The sequence below is a fragment of the Doryrhamphus excisus genome, chromosome 10 (genome assembly GCF_030265055.1).
Source record: "Doryrhamphus excisus isolate RoL2022-K1 chromosome 10, RoL_Dexc_1.0, whole genome shotgun sequence".
Taxonomy (NCBI): Eukaryota; Metazoa; Chordata; class Actinopteri; order Syngnathiformes; family Syngnathidae; genus Doryrhamphus; species Doryrhamphus excisus.
Window position 1 is genome coordinate 7168824 of NC_080475.1, and position 27974 is coordinate 7196797.

Genomic DNA, 27974 nt, shown 5'->3' on the forward strand with positions numbered 1-27974 from the left:
TAAAAGCCATCAGCCCCCATGGCGCTCTTAAAGGCATACACACGCAGCACGGGGGGGGGCGAAGAGGAAGCGTATCTATGCAGCCCGAGCGTGTAGAAATGGAGCGCCCTTTAAAGATGACGTCAAGGTGCTTTGGGAAGCAGAGAGCATGAAGGAAGGAAGGAAGGAAGGAAGGAATAGTTTGGATTGGAGCCCAAACAGACGGTGGAAAGGGAATATAACAAGCAGGAAGGATGCAAGGACGAATATTCCAAGAAAAAACGTGTCGGTGCCATTTTATTTATCCGTATGTTACCACGTGTTTTGGCTAAGCGTTATTCCCTGTAGCCTACGTACTTAGCCTACATACAGTCCTTGCTCCTTTATTATTAGAGCCCTGTAGACATGATGTAACACCCCCACAGTCTCCTCTACACTCCCATTGTTCCTTGTTGACATCACATTGCCAAGGCAACCAGATCACTGCAGGGCCACAAGAGACGGCCATGGCTTCAACCATTAGCAAGCTAGCAAGCTAACTCATTAGGACAAAGAAGGCAAAAACGTACCACGAGCATGTCAGGTGACGCCAATCCATCCCCCTACCCTGATATCAGGGGCCCAGGATAATGTACCCCCTACCCTGATATTAGGGCCCCGGGATAATGTACCCCCTACCCTGATATCAGGGCCCCGGGATAATGTACCCCCTACCCTGATATCAGGGCCCCGGGATAATGTCCCCCCTACCCTGATATCAGGGCCCCGGGATAATGTACCCCCTACCCTGATATCAGGGCCCCAGGATAATGAGGATAATGTACCCCCTACCCTGATATCATGGTCCCGGGATAATGTACCGCATTACCCTGATATCAGGACCCCAGGATAAGCAGCCTAGCAAACTAGCAAACGGATGGCTGGATCATGATCCCAGTATCCCGGTATCCCAGTATGTTTTTGCTGGTATTCTTCCATCTTTTCCTGGTGTTTCTGTAACTTGACCAGTTATGTGGCTCTTTTGCGGCTTGTGGGTGTGGTTGAATGATTGACAGCCCTGACGGAGCCCCGCCTTTCATCGGGCTGCGTCCCTGAGTGACGACGCCTTCATTGCTTGTCTGTTTTTCCGAGTGTTGACTTGGTGAAAATGTAGGCAAACATTCTCCTGGTGGCCAATGTTTGACCCTGGAAGTGGAAGCCATACTTCCTGTCGCCTCTTTGTACCGCGTGCTTTACACATGAGGGGTTTAATCAGCCTTTTTTTTTACTAAAACCATGGAAGGGACTTGAACATCTCACCAGCATTTCACCGCGTGCATTTCATGGTCTTTGTCTCTTGGCCTTTTCACTCATTTCATCGGCTTCTCTGGCCGTCACATGACTTCCTGTCTCTGCTTCCTGTCTCGTGTCGCCTGGGCTTTACGTCACGTGCTTTACGCCGCATCCTCACCTGGCGTCTGGGTGGCTGCAGCGCCTCAATCGCTTGACCTTGGGGCCGGAAGCTTGACCTTGGGGCCGGTCAAAGGCAGCGACAGCAATAAGTGGCCACGCGTCTTTAACTTCCTCCTGTACCTCTTTCTAGTACGTGCATATCTAGTACACACATATTCATGTAAATATCATATATGTATTACTAATAATTATTATTCTATTGTACACAAAACAAATCCTCTGATTCATCTTAAAGCTTTCAACATTCCATTCCTGTCATTAGAAGTCAATATGGACAATAAAAGTTGACTTTTTCAACCCTCGTGTCCTCAATGGGTCGTTTTTACTGCCCCCTGGTGACCGCTAATACTACTGCATAACACTGGTAATTACATATCGACTCTAGCCTCATTACTGCCCCCTGGTGACCGCTAATACTACTGCATAACACTGGTAATTACATATCGACTGTAGCCTCATTACTGCCCCCTGGTGACCACTAATACTACTGCATAACTCTAGTAATTACATACCTAGCCTCATTACTGCCCCCTGGCGACCGCTAATACTACTGCATAACACTAGTATTTACATACCTAGCCTCATTACTGCCCCCTGGCGACCACTAATACTACTGCATAACACTAGTATTTACATACCTAGCCTCATTACTGCCCCCTGGCGACCACTAATACTACTGCATAACACTAGTATTTACATACCTAGCCTCATTACTGCCCCCTGGCGACCACTAATACTACTGCATAACACTGATATTTACATACGTAGCCTCATTACTGCCCCCTGGCGACCGCTAATACTACTGCATAACACTAGTAATTACATACCTAGCCTCATTACTGCCCCCTGGCGACCACTAATACTACTGCATAACACTAGTAATTACATACCTAGCCTCATTACTGCCCCCTGGCGACCACTAATACTACTGCATAACACTAGTATTTACATATCGACTGTAGCCTCATTACTGCCCCCTGGCGACCACTAATACTACTGCATAACACTAGTATTTACATATCGACTGTAGCCTCATTACTGCCCCCTGGCGACCACTAATACTACTGCATAACACTAGTAATTACATACCTAGCCTCATTACTGCCCCCTGGCGACCACTAGTACTACTGCATAACACTAGTATTTATATACCTAGCCTCATTACTGCCCCCTGGCGACCACTAATACTACTGCATAACACTGGTATTTACATACCTAGCCTCATTACTGCCCCCTGGCGACCACTAGTACTACTGCATAACACTAGTATTTATATACCTAGCCTCATTACTGCCCCCTGGCGACCACTAATACTACTGCATAACACTGGTAATTACATACCTAGCCTCATTACTGCCACCTGGCGACCACTAATACTACTGCATAACACTGGTATTTACATACCTAGCCTCATTACTGCCCCCTGGCGACCACAGTACACAGTACTACATACCACTAGTATTTACATACCTAGCCTCATTACTGCCCCCTGGCGACCAAAGTACTGCATACCACTAGTATTTACATACCTAGCCTCATTACTGCCCCCTGGCGACCAAAGTACTGCATGACACTAGTATTTACATACCAAGCCTCATGACTGCTACCTAATGATCATATTACACAGTACTACATATCACTAGTATTTCCAAACAGCCATCATTTATTCTTTCATTTCTGAAAAACTGCAATACAGTCTGGTGCAGTTTTGAGTGACATGGTGTCCCAGGGGGTCCCTGGAAGTCAGCCCCGCCTGAAGAAAGTCAACCGTCTTTATACGCCCCCCCCCCCCCATCGGTGAGTCCTTCCAGTCGTCCAATCAGATGTTCCCTTGGGCGGAGCCTAAAGGAGAAGTCATGACATTTTCAAGTCATGTGACCCTCACTGGAGGAGGTCTGGACACCCCTGGGGGGGGGCGGGGGGAATTGGTTCCAGGCCCGATTCCGAGGAGCGCTTGTCACTCAGGAATATTTGGGTCAGCTGTGTGCTTTTGAATGTGACCCCCCCCCCCATGAGAAATAGCCACAGGCGTACCTAATTCAGTGTCCTCCGAGCGCTCCGACTTTGGCTTGAAGTTGACCTGCGAGTAGTTGAGCTCCACCTCGTCTTGGCTGGAGTCGGCGGGCGTGGTCTTCCTCGGCGAGAAGAAGAGAAACAAGGGATGGGATTTTGGTGGTGCTTTCATGTTCTGTGGGTGAAAGGAGCGCCGACTGAGGAGATGAATTCTGAGGCGGGCGTGAAGAAACACCTTCTTGGCTCGCTTGGCTCGGGATACCACGGCGTACGTGAGCTCCGCCTCTTTTTCTGGTCTGCAAGAAGAAGAAGAAGAAGGTCATCTTAGCAGCCTGGCAGGTTCAGCGTTGAAGAAGAGATGGACATCTTCTCACTCGTGTCTGAAGCGCAGGGACGCGTAGGGGACCGAATGGTGCGGGTGGCGTCCCTCCCGGAGGTCGTCGGCTGCGGAGGGGCGGTCCTGACCGGCAAACACAAGCTTAGAGCGTGAGATGATCTCAGGAAGGTTCCTTGGAGAGCCAGCCAGCGACCACCAAGGTGACCACCATAGAGGTGTACTGGCACCAGCTAGGTGTGATGCTAACCGTAGAAGAGGAAGTGGACCCACCTGTCCAGCAAGGGGCGGGCTGAGCAGGGAGTAGATGGTGTGGATGCCGGTCGCCGCCCTGCGGGACCCCACGGGAGGAAAGCAGAGGTTACAAAATGGCCGCTGGGACACGCTTGGCGTGAAGACGTCTTAGCATCTCACCCGTGGTCTGAGTTAGCGGCGCGGGCCTCGGCACGCCGCCCTGCCAAGTTTTGGCTGTCCGTCGTCACGGTCCTCCTGCTGGCCGAGTCCTGGAGGAGTTTCTTCTTGGTCCTCCTTTGTCTGACAAAACAAGGACGTTGGGTCTTCTCCATTTATCTCCCAGGACTAGATTAGGGGTTCTAGCTCAGGGATGGGGGGGTCGGGGTGCGGGTTGTGGGCGAGGTTTGGGGGTCTAGCATACTTGGAGTCAAGTCTAAAGATGACTGGAAGACAACAGGAAGCATCACCTGTAGACGTAGAAGATGAGAAGCACGAGGACGAGGAGGACGGAGAGAAGAGGAAGGAGGAACTTCAGGGCCTTCATGAATCCTCCTGTGGTCAGAAGAGACGTGTGGAATTAGCGTTTTCCTCTTTGCCGTGGTCTTGGTCTTCGCCGGGTCAGCCCGGATGAGTTTGGGGCGGAGTGTGATCTCGCAACGCCACTCACCGTGGAGGAACAGGCTCACGGGTTCCGACCTCCCGTCGCCGGCGTCGTTTTTGACCACGCAGTAGTAGACGCCCGGCCGGTCCGACGTGACCGTGTGGTTGTGAGAGTCGGACACCTTTTCGTCCCGCCCTCGGCCGTCCGCCGCCATCTTGTACCACAGATGGTGTTTGATGGGCGGGAAAGCCTGAGCGCCGCAGCTCAGCGTCACCGAGATCAGCCCGTCCGAACGCCGAAGCTCCGCCCCTTTGCTGATCTCTGTCAGCTTTGGAGGATCTGGCCGACACAGAGGAAGGGACATGTTCACGCCCCCTAGTGGATGACTAGGTATCTGATAATAATAATAATAATAATAGTAGTAGGCCTGTGAAGGTGACTATAGGGGTGCTAGTTCATGTGGTGTCAACTCACACTTGACCTTGACCGGAGTCGACCTTCCCGTGCCGATGTCGTTGGCGGCGGTGCAGCCGTACAGGCCGGCGTCAGAGGGCGAGACGGCCTGTACGGTCAAGGCGTGGCGCGTCGCCAGGGCTCGGGCCCCCCCGTCCGTCAGCCGCCACCAGGTCACCGAGGTCACGGGCGGGTGGGACATGGCGCCGCACCGCAGCGTCAAGCTGGCGTTTTCCCCGACCTCCAGACCCGGTTGAGCCGTCACCGTGACGTGTTTGGGAGAATCTGCCACGAGAGACACTTCTTCCACAAAAGCTCCGCCCCTTGTTTCGGGCGATGAAAGAAACGGGACGAAAGGACTCACACAGGACGCGCAAAAGCCTCCGCGTGCTCCCCTTCCCTTCGCTGTTGGCGGCCTCGCAGGCGTAGACGCCGTCGTCGGCCGACGTCACGTTCAACGTGATGGACAGATTCCTGCCACGGGAATCGGCCACGGGCCGCACGGACGACCGCTGGCCGGACGTCCTGGTCAGCGTGAAGTTGGACGGCGGGAAGCTTTCCGCCGAGCAGACGATGGAAAGCTGCTCGCCCTCCAGGGCTTCGGCGGCCATGGACAGCAGCGGCTCGCCGGGAGGATCTGGGAGGACGACATCATCAGGTACACCTGGCATCCCACAAGGCTACGCTACACCGACACTGGGGGGAATGGGTGATTGGGTGGGCGTATGAACGAATGAATGGGCGAGTGAATGAAGACTCACAAAGGACCCGCAGGCAGAGAGGCGGGCTGCTGTCTCCGGCGGCGACGCGGTTGGCGGCGTCGCAAAGGTAGCAGGCCTCGTGGCGTCTCTGCACGCCGCTCACCTGCAAGATGTCCGCCGTGACCTCGGACGGCCAAGACGACCCAGACGTGCGTATGTGGCGGCCGTGCAGCGACCAGGAGTACTTGATTGCCGGCGGGTTGGCGTCAGTTTGGCATTGCAACACCAGCGGCGTGTTGACTTTGATGTGGGTGGAGCCAGAACCGCGGACCAGAACTTTGGTGTTCCTCGGCCGGTCTGGAAGAGGACGCCGCTGTTAGCGCTCCGCTTACGGTGTGGGCGTGGACTTGTCATGATAACTCGGGTACAAAGAAAGCCAAGAACATCAACGCCATCTGACCTTCGGGCTGGACGCCTTCATATCTAAAACTTTGCCGGCGTTGACGCGGCATTGACCCGGCATTGACCCGGCGTGACCAGCGTGCCAACTCACATTCAACCTGGATGAGAATCGGCGCCGACGTTCCGCCGCCCACCTCGTTGGAGGCCTCGCACGTGTAGGAGCCCGCATGCTCGGGCTGCACCGACCCGACCACGTGGTCCCGCTGATGCCCCACCGGGTTCCCGTCTTTGGACCAACTGTAGACCCTGACCGCCGGATTGCTCCTGGTCACGTTACACGTCAGCACCATCTCCTCCCCCTGCCTGAACGTGGACCATCCACTCCTGATCTCAACGCTGGGGGCGTCTGGGGGACACAAATGTCTCATCTCCAAGCCAACATCAACACCTTTGCTGTGCGTGAATGGACAGACGGGTCCACAACAGGAGGTGTGTGTGCGTGAATGGACAGACGGGTCCACAACATGAAGTGTGCGTGAATGGACAGACGGGTCCACAACATGAAGTGTGCGTGAATGGACAGACGGGTCCACAACACGAGGTGTGAGTGCGTGAATGGACAGACAGACCTGAACAGGAGGTGTGAGTGCGTGAATGGACAGACGGGTCCACAACAGGAGGTGTGAGTGCGTGAATGGACAGACGGGTCCACAACAGGAGGTGTGAGTGCGTGAATGGACAGACGGGTGTGGCCAGCGCCACGGTGAGACCCTTTCTCACATTTGACGTCGATGCGGACGCCTGCCGTGTCATCTCCGTGCTGGTTGTGGGCTCGGCACACGTACGTCCCGCCCTGGCGGCTGGTGATGGACGGGATGGTCCACTGGGCTCGGGTGGACACTTCCTGTTCATTTGTGGACCAGGTGTAGGTGGGGGCGGGGTTTCCGTCGCTGGTGCAGCTCAGACCGACGTTGTCCCCTTCCAAGACTTTTATTTTGGAGACGCTGGCCTTGGTGTTCCTCGGAGCGTCTGAATGCAATACATGATTAGAGCCCTCTAGACGTGAACTAACACCCCTATAGTCATCGTTCACCCCACCCGAGGGACGCGTGTCCAACCAGCTTACATTGTACCAGTAAGGTGATGTGTCGGGTCAAGTACTGGTCCGTGTTGTCCGCCGTTTGGCACGAAAGCTTCCTGCCGTCATCCTTCCGGCTCACGGTCCAACGGTACGAGCTCTTCTTGACGTCTTGCCGCCGGGACGGGATCGGCCGCAGATGGCGGTCCCCAATTTGTGGCTACGAGGGGCACGAGGTCAAAGTGGAGCAGGTCAGCGTGACCGCGCGGCCTTCCTTCACGGGGGACGGGTTGTCAAAAGTAATTGGACAGGGATTGTCTGCAAAGGAAGTCACTAAGTCAACATAAAATGGGATAAAAGGACCAGCGTGGATGCGACTCCACGGAATGCTGACCGGACATTACGGACATGAGGGGGCGTGGCTCATGAGGTAGAACATCCAATAACCACAGGGATCCAGACTGGACCGTGTCCGAGTATGAGAATGGACCGACGGACACTAAAGTGTGTGTGTGTGAATGGACTTCCTGCTGTGACCGTGAACGCGACCCACCTTCCACGTGAACATGAGTAGGCGGGGTCACCCACTTGAGACCGTCCACGTATCTGAACCTGTAGCTTCCGCTGTCCGTTGTGGTCAGGTTGCAGATGAGGATGTTCTTCCTCCAGCGACTTGGCGTTCCATCCTGGACTCTGCCCGCAAAGTCCGGATGGACGGGCCGGCGTTGTGGGTCGGAGCTGAGAACGACGGTGCCGTTGAAGTCCTGCTTCTTCCGATCCCAGATTGCGTCTTTGATCCAAAACCAGTAGGCATCACCCGTCCCGGAAGCACTCCCCTGGACCGTCAGTTGGATGCAGGATCCCGCTTTGGCGCTTGGACGGTCGCTGGTCAGCTCGAAGGGATTGGGAGCGCTGTGAGAACCTGCAGTGGAGAACACCACAAGATGTTTCAGCAACGGTGGTGAAAGACTGATGGGGTCCTGGGGGGGGGGGTCACGTCACCTGCCAACACCATCACTGACATCCAGCTCAGGACTGCGTGAAGGTTCATCTTGTCAGCTGCAAGAAGAACATCCCGTCAGTCTACAAGCGGCAAAATCCAAGACTGGAGATAATGTAGTGGTCCTCATTGCTGCCACGCCCATTTCCTCATTTAGGAATGGAATATTTTCATAGGTAGGCCATAGAAAACAAAGTTTGACGCCCCTGCACGACCCGAAGCTCCATTGTTCCATTAACGAAGTATGAGGAGAACATCTCAGGTGGATCTCCATTTGCATGCCAAACGTCGGAAGCCATCAGGACCTTCAAAGGAGAAGAAAACCTTCTTCTACCTTTCAGTGTCCCAATGAAGATGTTTTTTTCTGATGATTGAGGGACTGCACTCGGCACCAGGACCTTCATTCTGGTCCAGGATGGTCCATTGACTTTTTCCTTCCATGAGCCTCAGGATGTTCCTTAGCGGGATGACTGGTTTGGGTTTCCAACTGCTGCTTTTGGGAACTTTGTTGCTATCCAGTCCTCGTATCTACTGGTCTGGTTGGCCCATCAAAGCTCACTGAGCAGCGTTTGGTTCTCAGGAACTTAGTTAGCATCCTTAGTTAGCATCCTAACTCGCTCCAAGATCCCAGCAGACGTTCACGCTTCTTTCAAAGCGAGTTTAGCTAAAGTGGTCATGTGACAAGACGTGACCATCAGACGGACGTTATTCCAGAAGACAATTCTCTCATCTATTGGAATACGTTGTACAAATATATACAAATACTCCTTTTTAGTACTAGATACAGTACACATTGTCATCAGTTGTGGTTTTTGCAGTCTTACCTGAAAGCAGCAGAGAGAAACAGGAAAGACCGAGACCAAGACCGCATGGGAAATGAAGATCTTTATAAAGGTCTTGATTTCTTCTGGATGATCAGAAAGAGGAAGCTGGCGGCCATTTGCATACGTATCTAACCATGCCTGCAACATCTGGTAGGCAAGATCAAAATATCTTGCACAACATCTCACTTCCTCTAAAGCTGACTTTGTCACCAAAGGGGTGGCGAGAACCGGTTTGGAACCTTCACGCAAAAAATGTTGATCAACAAAAGGTAGTCCACCGGGATAAGGAAAACACGGCGAAAAGTACCAACCAAAAACGGAGCTACAGACTTCCTCTTGGTCCTCTTGATCCTCTTGGTCCTCTTGGTCCTCTTGGTCCTCTTGATCCTCTTGGTCCTCTTGATTCCATTGGAGATTATATTGAACTTCTTCTACGTTTATTTAAAAAAGACAATATACTATTTTATTTCCATCCATCCTTTTCCTATACCGCTTATCCTGACTAGGGTGGGGGTATGCTGGAGCCTATCCCAGCTGTCTTGGGGGAGAGGTGGGGTCCACGCTGGACTGGTGGCCAGCCAATCCCAGGGCACATATAGACAAACAACCATTCACACTCACATTCATACCTATGGACAATTTTGGGGGGGGGGGGGGGGGGGGGACAATTCTATAAAGAATGGGAATATGTGGAAAAGGTGAAGTTTTTGGTCCAAATATTGTCTCACAAGAATGACTAATCTTAAACCCCTAACCCCTAAACCTTAACCCCTAAACCTTAACCCCTAAACCTTAACCTCTAAACCTTAACCCCTAAGCCCCAACCCCTAAGCCCCAACCCCTAAACCCCAACCTCTAAACCCCAACCCCTAAACCCTAACCCCTAAACCCCAACCCCTTACCCCTAACCCCAAACCATAACCCCTAAACCCTAACCCCTAAACCAACCAAAGCACGTCCCCAGTTAGGTGAAAGAGTGAAAGGACTCCAACGAAGTAGGGAAGGCAAGTTTGGTCCAAGTAAAAAATAGACATCTATTGCATCATCAGTGTATGATTGCATCATCAAGTGTGAAATGGAGAAGTGTTCCCAGCTGGGTTGATCCAGAATAAGTGTGGGAAAGGAGAAGTAGAAGAAGAAGTAGATGAAGGTATGGGCAGGCAGGAAGCTGTCTCAGGAAGACCCGATGCAGGGAAATCATGGAAGACGCTCATGGCGTTGTGGCGTCGCTTAGAAAGGCGGATGAGAAGGTCCAAGAAGGAAAGTCGTGATCTTTGGTGAAACTTCCTGAAACGCTGCTATTGCGCAAAGAGGGAAGAAAGATAGAAAGTGCGGAGGGGAAGAATCGTCTCAGACGACACACACGGAGGTAAGACCAGCACATTCCTAAAGCTATCTCTGGAATATTCTTCCAAGTTCGACCCAATTCCTTCCCAGACCAGCTTTAGTCCTGCTGAGGAACCTTGTAGGGGGAAGAACACCAACGTAGCACCCGTTGAAAAAAGCTTGAAAAGTGGGGAGCGGTACCTCTGGAGGAGGGGGCCGGCGAACGGGAGGTCTGGACTTCCGGACGGCGATGCAGACTCGGATAAGCGGAAGCAAAGGGAATGGAATCCCGTGTGAAAGTGTGACCTTTCCTTAGAACTTCCCCCGTGTTTGCCCACTGTCCCGGGAAGGCGTCAGCTGGGAGGAGCCCCGAGTCAGGATGTTTGGTCTCATCTGGACCACTTTGCTGGTCCACCTGAGCAGCAGCAAAGGTACGACACCTCGACCTTGACCTCTACCAATGTTCTTCCCTCGTCTCACCTGACATGGAAACACCTTGACCAGTACAGGACTAAACATCTTCTCATTCTATGCACTCTCTTCATTCTCGGCTATCAGCCAATACCGATATCAGCCGATACCGATATCAGCCGATACGATAACAGCTGACATATCAGCCGACACCGATATCCGCTGATATATCAGCCGATACGATATCAGCCAACACCGATATCAGCTGACACTGATATCGGCCGACACCAATATCAGCCGATATCAGCCGACACCATATCAGCCGACACCGATATCAGCCGACACCATATCAGCCGACACCGATATCAGCCGACACCGATATCAGCCGACACCGATATCAGCCGACACCGATATCAGCCGACACCGATATCAGCCGACACCGATATAGCTCTCCAACCAACATCTCCACCTCAGTTAGCCTCTTGGTGGACGGCTCCTCAGCAGCCACGGTTGGAGTATTTGATGTACTTGATGTCATCGTGTACTTCCCTGTGAGCTCGGCCACTTCCCTTTTTGACTAGATTGAACCTTGAGACAAGACGAGCGCCAAAGAGGAAGAGGGCTCCAGCGATCGCCATGACGACCAACCATGAGAAGATCTTGCGTCTGTAGCATATATGAGAAATGCAAGAAAAGGTAAAGATGAATTAAATAGAAGTATGGACTAGCTCAGAAGATCTATGCTCGGCTCTAGGGAGGTTGAGGTACAGTAATATCACAGAAGACACTAAATGTACTTTTAAGTGGCTTGGTGCGTTATTATTTGGTTTAAGTGCAAACAGTGACAAATTATTTACAATATTTACAAACGGCAGTAAAATGGTATAGACCAGGGGTGCTCACACTTTTTCAGCATGCGAGCTACTTTTAAAATGACCGAGTCAAAATGATCTACCCACTACAAAAATGCAAAACATCTATTTATTTTCAAATGTATTGAGGATTATTTGTACGTACAATGTATGTTGATGTACCTTACATAACCAAATGAGCCAATATTGCAAAACACACATAATTAACTATTAACATTTTTTGTAATTACCTGAGTTTACTTTGATGACTTGCACTGAATTGAACCAGCCAGGGATGCATAGTCCGGACAGTAGCTGCTGATAGCCAGCCTCAAGCACACTTCCAAATGTTTATCAGTCATGGATAATATCCGTATCATAATATCCGTATAATATTCCATATCCGTATGGAAGTCATATGTTTTTTGCCTTTTTACTTGGTCCAGTTTTTGCCTTTTTACTTGGTCCAGCTCCTTCACTCATTTTAGTGGCCATAAACTTTAGCGAGGGCTTAAAATCTCGCAATTCGCCGACTAGCTTAGCACTTTGCATCGTTGTTTACGCATGAGCGGTGACCTAAAGGTCAAAATTCAGTTGTCATCTGACTGGTTGTCCTGTATGTCAATCAAGTAACGGGGATGGATGATAGGCTGACATCGTAAGTTCTGCTGCACTTAGAGACGTTGTTTGATTTGATTGGTCGCCCGAAGGGCAACATTCAGTTGTCATCTGAATGGCTGCCCTGTATATCAATCAAGTGACGGCATTGATGCTGGGATGATATTTTTTTAATGTCACGCCGCGATCGACCAGCGATCGACCAGTACCACCTCCGCGATCGACCGGTAGATCGCGATCGACTTAATGAGCACCCCTGGTATAGAGGTTTTGGGAATTCCTATAGCTGTTTGATGAAGTGCACTTCAGTCTTTCAATCTAGTTCATTTGGTTCTTACAAATAAAGAAATCACAATTCAACAGTGGTTCAGCACAGTCCAGGGTGTAAATGCCCTTAAGATCACACAAAGCACAAAATCACAGTATTCACAATAAAGGGTCAGTGGCCACAACAATGTGTGGAGCCAATGTCCATCTCATAGAGACCCAGAGTCCATGGTATATGTGGAAATTGTCCAGGACCGCGCGCAACAGAGTTCATATGTGAACAGATAAAGTGACCAGTGCATAGGTGGGAGAGAACTGGCTGCCAACACCCCTACCAGACCGCAGGAGGATGTTGAAGTGGTTCGGTTCCCTTTGGGTCTAGCTCGCCTCGTAGCATGGGGGTTGTCCCCAACCGCCCACACCTGGCCTGTATATCACAGACAGGGCCACTATCAGTAAATCAATCATAATTATCATTAGCTAGCTCAGTGTACACAAATCCATTAATCAGTATGCAAAATCCATTACACATCAGAATATGAAAACACATTTTCAAATATCAACCCCGGTTTAGCTTTAAAGAGGATTGTTTTAAAATGCAATTTAAGGTGCATAACATTCAGAATACACAGTAATCAAAAGCAGTGGCTCACTATTTAAACAGTTAATTCTATTTGGCCAAATCAAGTTAAAAAGTGTGATTATCGTTTTGGGGGTTAGCATAACAATGAATCGCATTGCTATGCTAACGCTACATAAGCTAACCACACACAACAATAGCATTCAGACTCACCAATTCCCCTCGTAATTCAGTCCCCGCTAGAACCCGGATGTCCGCAGCGACGGTACGCGGCTTTTACAAGTTTTATAATGCACAAAGTTTTAGAGAACGATCAACAATATATATAAATTGAAGTAGTTTGTTCGAGACTAACCGTGTTAGCAGCGTCCTGTAGCCTGTCTCCTCACCGGCGTGTGTGAGGGAGAGCGCACCGGTGTATTTGATTGCGGCCCTGGCGAACCTGATTGGCTGAGACGTTCCGTCTTCCGTCATGTGACTGGGTTGCATTCACAGACGTTAGAAAAGACCGGGGGAATATTTTTATATTATATAAATATTTAATCATTTTATTATAAAATATATTTTCATTATTTTCCAAGGATGCATAACCTCTATGTGGGTTACACGTACTCATGGCTGTGTTCTTGTCGCTTGCATCAGGAGCTTCCCAGGGTGACGGTGACTGCATGAAAGGCTTCTGCATCCTTCTCAGCAAACCCCAAATAAGATCCGAGGCGGGACTCTGCGCCGTCCTGCCGTGTTCGTACTCCGCCGCCCGCTTCAGCCCTCACAGCGTGGTTTGGTTCAAATGCGACCCCGCAAAAGCAAGATGCAGCGATTGGGAAATCGTGTTCCACTCCAAGAACGAAGACAAAGTCATGGACGCCTACAAGGGGCGGGTGTCCCTGCTGGAGGAGGACGTCAGCCGCAAGAACTGCAGCATCATCATCAACGACCTCAACCAGTCCGATTCCGGATCCTATCAGCTCCGAGTTAACGGTCACCTCCTCGGGAAGCCTGAAGGGTTTTCCTTCCCCTGGAGAGTGTCGCTCACGGTGGAAGGTAGGGTCCACGGACTTAGCTGGGCTACCTGACATCCCATAAGCTGCTGCTTATCTTCTCAAGTTGGAATGTTCTGGAAATGAACCTTGGTGGTGATGATCTCTTCTCCTCAGATCTGGAGCAGAAGCCCACGCTGTCCGTTCCCCCCCTGACTGCCGGACGACGCGCCACCCTCGCCTGCACCGCCCCCGGCCTCTGCTCCGGACACGCCCCCACCATCAGCTGGGCCGTCATCTCGGGGAACGGGACCGTCGGTAGGAAGAACGAGGGGGTGACCGCTGTCACTCAGAGACACAGCTCCACTCTGACCTTCGACCCCTCCGCCCTGCACCACCGCACCCGGGTCACGTGCAAGGTGGCCTACAAGGGGGGCAACCTGACCACAGAGGAGACGGCCATGCTGAACGTGAGCTGTGAGTAGCGTGGAGGGTCTTCATCGACCATGTCTGCCATCGGCCGCTGGGCTGCCTGGACGGGCTCCTGTCACATGGACTATGGTCTTTGGACGTAGTTGGACGTAGTTGGACATTGTTGGATGTAGTTGGACGCAGTTGGATGTAGTTGGACGCAGTTAGATGTAGTTGGACGTTGTTGGATGTAGTTGGACGTAGTTGGATGTAGTTCGACACAGTTGGATGCAGTTGGACGTAGTTGGACATAGTTGGATGTAGTTGGACGCAGTTGGATGTAGTTGGATGTAGTTGGACACAGTTGGACGCAGTTGGATGTAGTTGGACGCAGTTGGATGTAGTTGGACGCAGTTAGATGTAGTTGGACGCTGTTGGATGTAGTTGGATGTTGTTGGATGTAGTTGGATGTAGTTGGATGTAGTTCGACGCAGTTGGATGTAGATGGATGCAGTTGGATGTAGTTGGATGCAGTTGGATGTAGTTGGACGTTGTTGGATGTAGTTGGACACAGTTGGACGCAGTTGGACATAGTTGGACGCAGTTGGATGCAGTTGGATGTAGTTGGACGCAGTTAGATGTAGTTGGATGTTGTTGGATGTAGTTGGACACAGTTGGACGCAGTTGGACGTAGTTGGATGTAGTTGGACGTAGTTGGATGTAGTTGGACGCAGTTAGATGTAGTTGGACGTTGTTGGATGTAGTTGGACATAGTTGGACGCAGTTAGATGTAGTTGGACGTTGTTGGATGTAGTTGGACGTAGTTGGATGCAGTTGGACGCAGTTGGACATAGTTGGATGTAGTTGGACGTAGTTGGACATAGTTGGACGTAGTTGGACGTAGTTGGACGTAGTTGGATGTAGTTGGATGTAATTAGTCGTGACCCAAACACAATAAAGTTAGATTTTGGGCTAAAAAGGTTGTAATATTATGGGAATAAAGTCCACATCGGAGAAGAAATTCCCAAGACGTTGAGGAGGAAATAATAAGAAGTAATAAGAATAAGAATAAAGTGACCATAAAGGAGGATCCATAAATGAAAACTGTTGAAAGTGTTTTTGTGTATAGAGAAATATTGTCCATGAAGCCATCCTGAAGTGATCTTGTCCGTGTGGCCGTGGTCCCAGATGTAAGGCCGCCATCCATCACGGGGCAGACAGCGGTGAAGGAAGGCCACGCCCTCAATCTGACGTGCAGCGTTGACAGTTTCCCGCCTTCTCGTGTCACGTGGCGTCTTCTCCGTTCCAACGCCACCATCCCGCCCCCGGGCGCCGGCACCGCCCGCCTGGCCATCTCCAACGTGAGCGCGGCCCAATCCGGGCGCTACGTGTGCACGGCCAATCACCCGGCGGCCACGCTGACGGCGCACGTGGACGTGACGGTGACTTGTGAGGAGTCTTGCTAGCTAAAAGCGAGCGTGTCGTTTGGCCGCTGTGTTCTGACGGCTCGTCCGTCGTACGTACTCGCAGGGTTCGCCAACATCCTGGACGGGTCGGGGTGTGCCGTGCGGGCGGACGTCCTGACCTGCGTGTGCGTCAGCGGCGGGGTCCCGCTTCCCGTCGTCACGTGGCCGTTGCTGGAGAAGCGGACCCGCTACCGCGCCGTCACCGTGGTGTCCGACCACACCGTCAACACCAGCATCACGCTGACCCTGGGGGACGCCAACCTCTCCGCTGTGGCGTGTGTCAGCGAGCATAAAGACGGGCGGGACATGAAATTGTTCCCCATCGAGAGGAAAAGATTGGAACCTGAAGGTAACGCCATCGTCCCACCATGGACCATACAGCCAATGCTAATAGCCGCTAAACTTGGCCAAATCGCTATCAGCCGTTATCACATGACTAATGGCAGAGCAGGAGGGGGGGGGGGGTATTGCTGAGAAATGTCATGTATTGTTGACCATACTTTTAGATGTGACATTCATTGTACTCAACATGACCCCCCCCCCCCCCAACCCCCCCATTCAGACCAGAGTGTGAAGGCTGTGCTGCGGCCCGATGTCATCATCGCCTTATTGGTTGGAGCGCTTCTTTCCGCCATCTTGTGCCTGGTGCCCAGGATGTGCTGCAGGTACATGCTGTAGGTCTGGAGTTCTGGTCTAGGTTCTTGGTTTTTGCTTCCTTTCTTCCGTGTTGGTCCGATGCTGATAAATGCCCCCATGCTCGCATCCGTCACATCTGCAGGAAAACCACCCAACCACCCGGGAATCCGGATGTGGAACTCTTGGCCCCACAGGAGGAAGGACAGGTATTCATTTATTGTCATTGGAAGTCGGGGTGGCCATGCTGCGGCTCGGGGGCTGTTATTTCACTATACATCCATCATCCATCCATCATCCATCATCCATCCACTGTTGATCCGTTGATCCCGCCTGCAGGAAACGTCGGTGAAGATGGACGGCGAGGCCAAAGCGGACGTGGAGTACGCCAACATCAACTTCTCGGCGTTGAGGAGAAACAACCCCAGGGATGCGGCGGCCAAACACCAGGCTACGGAGTACGCCGAGATCAAGCGAGCGGCCGACAGTAATGGCGGCAAACCCGAGCACTTGATGGAACGTCCGGATGAAGAGGCGACGGCGGAGGACGGGAGCCAGGAAGAGGAAGAGGAGGAGGAGGAGGCCCTCTACTCAAATGTGAAAGATGCGATGATGTGACGACGTGATGACTGGTCTACGGCTACTTCCTCCTCGCCGAGCGCTACTTCCTCCTCGCCGAGCGCTACTTCCTCCTCGCCGAGCGCTGCGGCGCCACATCGGGAGCCGCTGCTTCCACCAGCAGGGGGCGCCGCTTTATGGCTAAGCTACATCTCAGGTGCCAAAGATATTATGTTCTCACCATCCTTTGTTGATCTCCAAGAGCAGGTCACAGCTCAAGCAGCTGCAAATATGATATGAATATATATGAATATGAATATGAATAACTATAATGATGCTGTACATGAAATATTGATATATGGAAATGGATGATATGGAATGAATGAAACTCATTGACATTTTGGTGGCTAATAAATGGAATATTTTCATAGGTAGAGCATAGAAAATCTGCTTATGATCTTCCAAATATATTTTGTATGATGATTAGAGCCCTCTTGACAAGAAGTAACACCCCTATAGTCACCCAACTTCGAGTTACACGTGAACATTGACAGCGTACTTCCTGGTGGCTATCGGCTGGTCAATGTAACGTTGCTGTCACCTGGTGGCCAGCGTGGAATACTGCAGTACTGCGGTTAGGGAGGAAGTGTGTATTCCATTGGTATGCGTCTGCTTCAACAGATTAAGGATTACAAGATTATTGGATTACAAAGTTCCGCACTTGAAGTAAGATGACACAGATGCTGTTGCTGTGAGAACCTGCTTGGACTGGCACCGCTAGCACGGCTAGCACGGCTAGCACCACTAGCACGGCTAGCACGGCTAGCACCACTGCATCCCGACGGTAGGAAAACCTTGTCCTACTTTCACAGACTTCAGGACTTTCAATATGCCAGCTAGGAGTCGAGGCCGCTTTATGGCCTGCTGAGTCCAGTCAACATTTGATACGAGTGGATAGGTATTCTATAGGTACTCTATAGGTATTCTATAGGTACTCTATACGTATTCTATAGGTACTCTATACGTATTCTATAGGTACTCTATATGTATTCTATAGGTACTCTATACGTATTCTATAGGTACTCTATAGGTATTCTATACATATTCTATAGGTACTCTATAGGTATTCTATAGGTACTCTATACGTACTCTATAGGTATTCTATAGGTACTCTATAGGTACTCTATAGGTATTCTATAGGTACTCTATATGTATTCTATAGGTACTCTATATGTATTCTATAGGTACTCTATACGTATTCTATAGGTACTCTATATGTATTCTATAGGTACTCTATACGTATTCTATAGGTACTCTATATGTATTCTATGGGTACTCTATAGGTACTCTATAGGTATTCTATAGGTACTCTATAGGTACTCTAGGTATTCTATAGGTACTCTATAGGTACTCTAGGTATTCTATGGGTACTCTAGGTATTCTATAGGTACTCTATAGGTACTCTAGGTATTCTATAGGTACTCTAGGTATTCTATAGGTACTCTATAGGTATTCTAGGTATTCTAGGTATTCTCTGGGTATTCTAGGTATTCTATAGGTACTCAATAGGTACTCAATAGGTATTCTATAGGTACACTATAGGTATTCTATAGGTACTCTGGAGGTATTCTATAGGTACTCCATAGGTATTCTATAGGTACTCTAGGTATTCTATAGGTACTCCATAACTATTCTATGGGTACTCTAGGTATTCTATATGTACGCTTGGTATTCTATAGGTACTCTATAGGTATTCACGGCATGTAAAACTATCCTGGTACACAGAATACAGTACTTCATGAGGAACCTTCACCCAACTCGTTACTTCCTCAGTAACTACTCTACATGTATTTTTGTGTGTACTCCAGCGATTGTGGCGTCTGCGAAGTGACGGAGGCCTATCATCCCATGCAGAGATGGTGGACGTTTCCAGAGGTCTGAACCTGCTGGAGATCCTCAAAGAGTCGGTGGAGAGTCAGAAGCTGTCAGAGGTCAAAGACGCCGTGGAAGACCTCCTGATCAGTCGGATCAACTTGGCCTTAGTGGGCCAGCGTGTGGAGGAGAAGACCTCCTTCGTCAACTCCCTCCACGGCCTGTGCCCCGGGGACCAAGGAGCCGCCAGCTCCTCACCCCCCCTCCACACGGGGGACGCGGTGTGCTACCCCAACCCCAAACACACCGACTTCCGGCTGTGGGACCTCCCTCCCGTCCCCGATGTATCTCCGTTTGAGCCCGACGCCTACATGGACAGGGTCAAGTTCTCCCGCTACAACGCGGTCTTCATGACGTTCACGGAGACCCTTCCCCCCGGCGCCGTGGGGGTGTTCCTCCAGGCCCGCTCGCTGCAGCAGCACACGGTCTACTGGACCTTCCTGGTCTCCGAGAAAAACAAAGACAAGAACCTGGAAGAGAAGAGGAGAGCCAGCATGGAGATGCTGACGTCCAAAGGGGTGAGCCAGCCTAAAGTCTACCTGGTGAGACCCTCCGCCTTGGAGACCCTGGACTTCCCTGCCCTGCTGGAGGACATGACCAAAGACCTTCCTGAAATCAGGTCATGTGCTCTTCTCCTGGCCCTCCCCACACTGAGCGCCTCCCTGGTCTCCCAAAAAAAGGAGGCTTTCAAAGCCCTGGTGTGGGCGGCCGCCTCCTTGTCTGGCGGCATGGCAACCGTTCCGGTTCCCTTGGTGGCCTCCATGGTGGACTCCAGCGTGGCCGTCCGAATCCTGGCCAAAGCTCAGGTATCTTTATGTCTGGACGACGCGTCGGTGGAGCGGCTGGCACGGCGGCGAGGCGTGGACCCGTCGGGACTCAAAGCCCTACGTTCATGCGCGCTCTCCGTGGAGGTCACCAAGGGGGGGGTGAAGAGCCGGCTGGCGGCGGCCGAGAAGAACGTCTCCATGGTCTCCTCAAAACTGCTGCAAATGGCCGTGCCCAGACAAGCGTGCTCGGCCGGACGCTCCTTCTCCGCCATGCTGAACGCCTTGAACGCCGCCATTGACGACATGGCGGCCGATGCCGAGAAGATCTTGGCCTCGGCTTTGGGATAGAGGACCCCCCCCCCCCCCCCACCCCCAGTTGCTGGTTTTCTTCCTTGAAAAAGCTCATCTTGAGTTTTCTTATTTCATAGTAAATAGTACTACCAATGATAAAGTATTGTATAGTACTACCAATGGTAGAGTATTGTATAGTACTAGCAATGACAAAGTATTGTATAGTACTACCAATGGTAGAGTATTGTATAGTACTAGCAATGATAAAGTATAGTATAGTACTACCAATGATAGAGTATTGTATAGTACTAGCAATGGTAGAGTATTGTATAGTACTACCAATGGTAGAGTATTGTATTGTACTAGCAATGACAAAGTATTGTATAGTACTACCAATGGTAGAGTATAGTATAGTACTAGCAATGATAGAGTATGGTATAGTACTAGCAATGATAAAGTATAGTATAGTACTACCAATGGTAGAGTATTGTATAGTACTACCAATGATAAAGTAATGTATTGTACTAGCAATGATAAAGTATTGTATTGTACTAGCAATGATAAAGTATTGTATAGTACTAGCAATGGTAGAGTATTGTATAGTACTACCAATGGTAGAGTATTGTATAGTACTACCAATGGTAGAGTATTGTATAGTACTAGCAATGGTAGAGTATCGTATAGTACTAGCAATGATAGAGTATTGTATAGTACTACCAATGATAGAGTATTGTATAGTACTAGCAATGGTAGAGTATTGTATAGTACTAGCAATGATAGAGTATTGTATAGTACTAGCAATGATAGAGTATTGTATAGTACTAGCAATGATAGAGTATTGTGAGAGGATATGAAATGTATCAGCAATGTAAATATTTTTATTGGCTCACAAGCAAAGAAGAAGAAGAAGAAGAAGACAATAAATAATCCAGAGAAGATCATCCAGAGGAGACTAGGAGAGATGATTCCATTTCTAAGCTCTTCCACTCTTCTCCTCGCGTGCAGCAAATCAAACTTCACATCATCTTGGATGGGGATGGATGGAGATGGATGAGGATGGATGGAGATGGATGGGGATGGATGGAGATGGATGGAGATGGATGGGGATGGATGGAGATGGATGGAGATGTAGATGGATGGGGATGGATGGGGATGGATGGAGATGGATGGAGATGTAGATGGATGGAGATGGATGGAGATGGATGGAGATGGATGGAGATGGATGGGGATGGATGGAGATGGATGGAGATGGATGGATGGAGATGGATGTAGATGTAGATGGATGGGGATGGATGGAGATGGATGGAGATGGATGGAGATGGATGGAGATGTAGATGGATGGAGATGGATGGAGATGGATGGAGATGGATGAGGATGGATGGAGATGGATGGAGATGGATGGGGATGGATGGAGATGGATGGAGATGGATGGGGATGGATGGAGATGGATGGGGATGGATGGAGATGGATGGGGATGGATGGGGATGGATGGAGATGGATGGGGATGGATGGAGATGGATGGGGATGGATGGGGATGGATGGAGATGGATGGAGATGGATGGAGATGGATGGAGATGGATGGGGATGGATGGGGATGGATGGAGATGGATGGAGATGGATGGAGATGGATGGGGATGGATGGAGATGGATGGAGATGGATGGGGATGGATGGAGATGGATGGAGATGGATTGGGTGGGGGGCACACTGTGACGTTCAGACAGTGAGGGCTGACTTCCAGAAAGGTTCAAAGGTCGGCCTGGTCTGAGCCAGAAGAGGACATTGTAAGGACGCTCGTAGGTCAAAGGTGACAAAGCTTGGTAGGTCCCCTTCACTACCTCCTCTTCATGCTACTAACGTGACCTCTGACCTCATAACACGACCAGGTTATTGTCTTTGGACCTTTGGACCTTTGGACCTTTGGACCTTACAGCTGTAGATGTCCTGCTGGTTTGGCTGGAGGTTCTATGATGGACGCCAGCCAGCCAGCCAGCAACCAGCCCACCACATCCTGCAGCCTTCAAAATAAAAGCATTGTGCCAATACGATAATGCGATGGCTGCCGGATCGCCGAGGAGGAAGAAGATGAAGATGTTAGTCGCTGTGGGCCGCACTCTTACTTCTCAGCTCGGCCAGTTTGCTGCTGACAAAGTTCCACCTGAAGGGGGCGTCCTCCCCCCCTCCCAGAGACACGTACCTGGAGAAGGAGCGGGTTCCTTCGCTTGGGTTCATGTCCCCGTCACGCCCCCCCTCCTCCTCCTCCTGCTCCTCCTCCTCCTCCACGGCCTCTTGTGGCTCCTGGTCTCCCACACCAGCATCTTCCTCCGCCTGCTTCCTGGCCGCCCAGTTGGCAGCAAAGCTGTCCCAGAAGCCGGAGCGCCTGGTGGGGGGGGCGGACACCTCCGGCCTTACTGCAAGAGGACTGACATACGCAGAAGATAAGACATGACCCCATACATGTACGCTAGATAGTACTACACGTACGTAGAAGATAAGACGTGACCTCATACATGGACGCTAGATAGTACTACACGTACGCAGAAGATAAGACGAGACCCCATACATGGACGCTAGATAGTACTACACGTACGCTATAGATAGTACTACACATACGCTATAGATAGTACTACACGTACGCAGAAGATAAGACGAGACCTCATACATGGACGCTAGATAGTACTACACGTACGCTATAGATAGTACTACACGTACGCTATAGATAGTACTACACGTACGCAGAAGATAAGACGTGACCTCATACATGGACGCTAGATAGTACTACACATACGCAGAAGATAAGACATGACCTCATACATGGACGCTAGATAGTACTACACATACGCAGAAGATAAGACGTGACCTCATACATGGACGCTAGATAGTACTACACGTACGTAGAAGATAAGACATGACCTCATACATGTACACTAGATAGTACTACACGTACGCAGAAGATAAGACATGACCTCATACATGTACACTAGATAGTACTACACATACGCAGAAGATAAGACATGACCTCATACATGGACGCTAGATAGTACTACACGTACGCTATAGATAGTACTACACATACGCTATAGATAGTACTACACGTACGCTATAGATAGTACTACACGTACGCTATAGATAGTACTACATGTACGCTATAGATAGTACTGCACGTACGCTATAGATAGTACTACATGTACGCTATAGATAGTACTACACGTACGCTATAGATAGTACTACACGTACGCTATAGATAGTACTACACGTACGCTATATAGTAGATAGTACTACACGGACGCTATAGATAGTACTACACGTACGCTATAGATAGTACTACACGTACGTTATAGATAGTACTACACGTACGCTATAGATAGTACTACATGTATGCTATAGATAGTACTACACGTACGCTATAGATAGTACTACACGTATGCTATATAGTAGATAGTACTACACGTACGCTATAGATAGTACTACACGTATGCTATAGATAGTACTACACGTACGCTATAGATAGTACTACACGTACGCTATAGATAGTACTACACGTATGCTATATAGTAGATAGTACTACACGTACGCTATAGATAGTACTACACGTATGCTATAGATAGTACTACACGTACGCTATAGATAGTACTACACGTACGCTATAGATAGTACTACACGTATGCTATATAGTAGATAGTACTACACGTACGCTATAGATAGTACTACACGTATGCTATAGATAGTACTACACGTACGCTATAGATAGTACTACACGTACGCTATAGATAGTACTACACGTATGCTATATAGTAGATAGTACTACACGTACGCTATAGATAGTACTACACGTACGCTATAGATAGTACTACACGTACGCTATAGATAGTACTACACGTATGCTATATAGTAGATAGTACTACACGTACGCTATAGATAGTACTACACGTACGCTATAGATAGTACTACACGTACGCTATAGATAGTACTACACGTACGCTATAGATAGTACTACAAGTACGCTATAGATAGTACTAGATGGACGCTAGATAGTACTACACGTACGCTATAGATAGTACTACACGTACGCTATAGATAGTACTAGATGGACGCTAGATAGTACTAGGTGTATGCTAGATAGTACTAGATGGACGCTAGATAGTACTAGATGGATGCTAGATAGTACTACACGTACGCTATAGATAGTACTAGATGGATGCTAGATAGTACTAGGTGTACGCTATAGATAGTACTAGATGGACGCTGGATAGTACTAGATGGACGCTAGATAATACTAGATGGACGCTAGATAGTACTAGATGGACGCTAGCTAGTACACTATGTACAGTATAGTACACCAGTACAGTATGCATGTACAGTACATGACAGTCACTGGACACTCCAGAGAAGGAGGGAGGAAGAGAAGGAGAGAAGGAGAGAAGGAGAGAAGGAGAGGAGGAGAGGAGGAGAGGAGGAGAGAAGGAGAAAAGGAGAAAAGGAGAAAAGGAGAGAAGGAGAGAAGGAGAGAAGGAGAGAAGGAGAGAAGGAGAAAAGGAGAAAAGGAGAAAAGGAGAAAAGGAGAAAAGGAGAGAAGGAGAGAAGGAGAGAAGGAGAGAAGGAGAGAAGGAGAGAAGGAGAGAAGGAGACTGACTGGTCAGCGATGGGAGGACTTTGGGTGTCAGGGAGGAGTTGGTGTTGGTCGTCTTGGTTAAAGATGGCCGCCAGTCTGTTCCAGCTTTTGGCCCCCGCCCCCTGCATCTGCGGGAGATGGGCAGGGGTGAAAGTTGAAAGGTCGGTTTAGCACGGAGAGGTCAAGCGGTCCTACTTTGCGGGCCAGCTGAGACATGGCGTTTTGGCCTTGGGGATCCTCCTGGACCGGACCCAGGTCTTCCTCCGTCTCACAGACCTGCACACAGAGAGGGGACCCAGAGAGGGGACATGGTGGATGCTGACTGAGCTACATGAAGGTCCTATGGAGACCAGGACCCTGCAGGAGGCCAGGACCCTGCAGGAGGCCAAGACCCTGCAGGAGGCCAGGACCCTGCAGGAGGCCAGGACCCCGCAGGAGGCCAGGACCCTGCAGGAGGCCAGGACCCTGCAGGCCTGCAGGAACAGGAAGCTGACGAAGCGGAATAAAAGAAGAAGAAGAAGAAGAAGCGGAGGATGGGATGTGTGATACCTCGTCGGCGGTCTCCTCCACGTACTCGGGGTTGAGGGTCTTCAGGACTTTGCTCTTGTAAACCCTCCACAAAGGATTCATGATGGCTCCTGGATGCTGGGGGCCGCTGCTGGGGTCCACTTCCTGTTTGGGAGATGCTCTCTCTTCGCTTCACCTGGTCTCTTCCCGCCTCATCCACCTGTCAGCGGCGAGGACGTCTCTTCATGGCGCTCGGCAAACACTCACTGTACGGGTGCCGCTGCACCCCCCCTTGGTGCATGCCCCCCCCCCCCCCCCCCCCCCCATGCCTGCCTGGGTTACCTGGAAACAGGTGTGGATTTCCTCATGCATATTTCAGGGCGGCTCTCTTCCAGAACCTTGGGTCCTTTGTCACATGGGACCGGATCCTGTGACACACATACACACATGCACACACACACATACACACACATACATGCACACACACACACACACATACACACTTTACATTTTAAATGAAATGAATTCATTTCAACTCATTTTATTTATTGGACTTTATTGTTTTTATACCGTGAAGAGTACCATGAAGAGTACCATGAAGAATACCATAACAGTACCATGAGAGTACCATAAAGAGTACCATGAAGAGTACCATAACAATACCATGAAGAGTACCATAACAGTACCATGAAGAGTACCATAACAGAACCATGAGAGTACCATAAAGAGTACCATGAAGAGTACCATAACAGTACCATGAAGAGTACCATGAAGAGTACCATAACAGAACCATGAGAGTACCATAAAGAGTACCATGAAGAGTGCCATAACAGAACCATGAGAGTACCATGAAGAGTACCATGAAGAATACCATAACAGTACCATGAAGAGTACCATGAAGAGTACCATAACAGAACCATGAGAGTACCATGAAGAGTACCATGAAGAGTAACATGAAGTGTACCATAACAGAACCATGAGAGTACCATGAAGAGTACTATGAAGAATACCATAACAGTACCATGAAGAGTACCATGAAGAGTACCATGAAGAATACCATAACAGTACCATGAAGAGTACCATGAAGAGTACCATAACAGAACCATGAGAGTACCATGAAGAGTACCATGAAGAATACCATAACAGTACCATGAAGAGTACCATGAAGAGTACCATGAAGAGTACCATAACAGAACCATGAGAGTACCATGAAGAGTACCATGAAGAATACCATAACAGTACCATGAAGAGTACCATAACAGAACCATGAGAGTACCATGAAGAGTACCATGAAGAATACCATAACAGTACCATGAAGAGTACCATGAAGAGTACCATGAAGAGTACCATGAAGAGTACCATGAAGAGTACCATGAGAGTACCATGAAGAGTACCATGAGAGTACCATGAAGAGTACCATGAAAGTACCATGAAGAGTACCATGAAGAATACCATAACAGTACCATGAAGAGTACCATGAAGAGTACCATGAAGAGTACCATGAAGAGTACCATGAAGAGTACCATGAGAGTACCATGAAGAGTACCATGAGAGTACCATGAAGAGTACCATGAAAGTACCATGAAGAGTACCATGAAGAGTACCACGAAGAGTACCGTGAAAGTACCATGAAGAGTATCATGAGAGTACCATCAAGTCCAGATAGAGATGAGTGGGGGGGGGGGGGGGGGGGGGGGCAAGGGTCACATGAAGAGATGACAGTGAGTGGACGGAGGGTGTACCTAATGAAGTGTCCAGTCTTGAGGATGACGGTGCTGGTGTCGCCACGTGGAAGATCCTCATGGATTATGGATGCCTCTCGTGTCTCCGTGACTCCTGTTACGATAAACAAAGGACACGCCCACACCTCCACACACGTCCATCATTCTGGTCCTTAAGTTTCCATCTACGGTGTCTGCTTCTCGTCCGTGCGTCCTTAAAGATCGCTTATGGCATCCTTTATTATGACAACTAGTCATCCTTAATCCATAATCCATCATCCATAATCCATAATCCATCATCTACATCACCAATTTCAACAATGCATAAATTACGTTTGACTGACACCCGATTAAAATGCTTTTAACAAGTAATGACATTATATCACCGTTAGATGTCGCCAAAGTCCCACGTATGAAAAAAGCACATTCTTCTCCGTGGCTGCTGTGGAAGGGTATTTTATTCATGTTCAACTTCGCCTCATTTGCTGTTCCCCAGGCGCCCTGAATGCACCATCGTTATTTGGCCTTTTGTATTAAATACGGACGGAAGCCGTGAGGCACATACTACAAACTACTAGTAAAACAGCATGGACGTTCGTAGCAAAAGCAGCAGCGAGGAACTTTCTGTATTTATATATTTAACACCCCCCCCCCCGCCCGCAACGTTTAAATGGTTTAAATGGGATGTTTGGAAACACTACGGATTCGCAAAGAAGGGCGGAAAGCTCCACAAAACGTCCGTCATTTGCAAAGAATGCCGCCTTAAGAAGCACTACAAACATGCTGACCCCCCCTCCCCAAAAAAAGGGGGACACCCCAACACGGACAAGTCTACCGCCACCCCCCCGACTGGTTCCTGGTCTGACACCGGAGAAGAAGCAAGGAAATCACGTCAGTGGATCTTCCTGCTTTGCTAATTGTGCAGGAGCTACTTGTCCCCCCCAACAAGTGTCCCCCCCCCCGAAGGGGTGTTC

General features: G+C 49.7%; 5 protein-coding genes across 7 annotated transcripts in view; 3 read left to right on the forward strand and 2 right to left on the reverse strand.

The window, feature by feature from the left end:
* Positions 1-11814, forward strand: part of slc9a1a (solute carrier family 9 member A1a) — a 30057-nt gene extending 18243 nt beyond the window's left edge. The window contains exon 13 of the mRNA XM_058083428.1: positions 11390-11814. The gene's annotated coding sequence lies outside the window, so the exon portion shown is untranslated. The remainder of the gene's footprint in view (positions 1-11389) is intronic.
* Positions 2856-13513, reverse strand: LOC131136514 (B-cell receptor CD22-like). 2 transcript variants are annotated; one of them, XM_058083426.1, is made up of 18 exons: positions 13480-13513; positions 13338-13397; positions 12880-12971; positions 10599-11474; positions 8250-8306; positions 7801-8169; positions 6321-6575; positions 5828-6124; positions 5431-5703; positions 5088-5351; positions 4680-4952; positions 4480-4564; positions 4193-4312; positions 4052-4109; positions 3819-3904; positions 3680-3740; positions 3466-3562; positions 2857-3273 (listed from the first exon to the last, which is right to left on the reverse strand). In XM_058083426.1, exons 5-18 carry the CDS (start codon positions 8296-8298, stop codon positions 3251-3253), a joined length of 2310 nt encoding a protein of 769 aa, XP_057939409.1. In that variant the 5' UTR covers positions 8299-8306; positions 10599-11474; positions 12880-12971; positions 13338-13397; positions 13480-13513; the 3' UTR covers positions 2857-3250. The 2 variants fall into 2 exon arrangements, with proteins under 2 accessions (XP_057939408.1, XP_057939409.1); XM_058083425.1 differs by having other exon boundaries at positions 2856-3273; positions 3466-3740.
* LOC131136516 (sialic acid-binding Ig-like lectin 5) lies at positions 9992-17594 on the forward strand. Of its 2 annotated transcripts, XM_058083430.1 has the most exons (9): positions 9992-10440; positions 10509-10828; positions 13767-14168; positions 14282-14581; positions 15704-15964; positions 16046-16330; positions 16544-16646; positions 16760-16823; positions 16954-17594. In XM_058083430.1, exons 2-9 carry the CDS (start codon positions 10777-10779, stop codon positions 17230-17232), a joined length of 1746 nt encoding a protein of 581 aa, XP_057939413.1. In that variant the 5' UTR covers positions 9992-10440; positions 10509-10776; the 3' UTR covers positions 17233-17594. The 2 variants fall into 2 exon arrangements, with proteins under 2 accessions (XP_057939413.1, XP_057939412.1); XM_058083429.1 differs by having other exon boundaries at positions 9992-10828.
* Positions 17595-17855: 261 nt separating this feature from the next.
* irgq2 (immunity-related GTPase family, q2) lies at positions 17856-21296 on the forward strand. The gene is made up of 2 exons (XM_058083434.1): positions 17856-18016; positions 19041-21296. Exon 2 carries the CDS (start codon positions 19089-19091, stop codon positions 20217-20219), a length of 1131 nt encoding a protein of 376 aa, XP_057939417.1. The 5' UTR covers positions 17856-18016; positions 19041-19088; the 3' UTR covers positions 20220-21296.
* Positions 21014-27735, reverse strand: LOC131136520 (uncharacterized protein C1orf232). The gene is made up of 6 exons (XM_058083435.1): positions 27022-27735; positions 25622-25707; positions 25322-25499; positions 24968-25048; positions 24794-24900; positions 21014-22582 (listed from the first exon to the last, which is right to left on the reverse strand). Exons 3-6 carry the CDS (start codon positions 25400-25402, stop codon positions 22255-22257), a joined length of 597 nt encoding a protein of 198 aa, XP_057939418.1. The 5' UTR covers positions 25403-25499; positions 25622-25707; positions 27022-27735; the 3' UTR covers positions 21014-22254.
* Between the last annotated feature and the right edge of the window lie 239 nt (positions 27736-27974).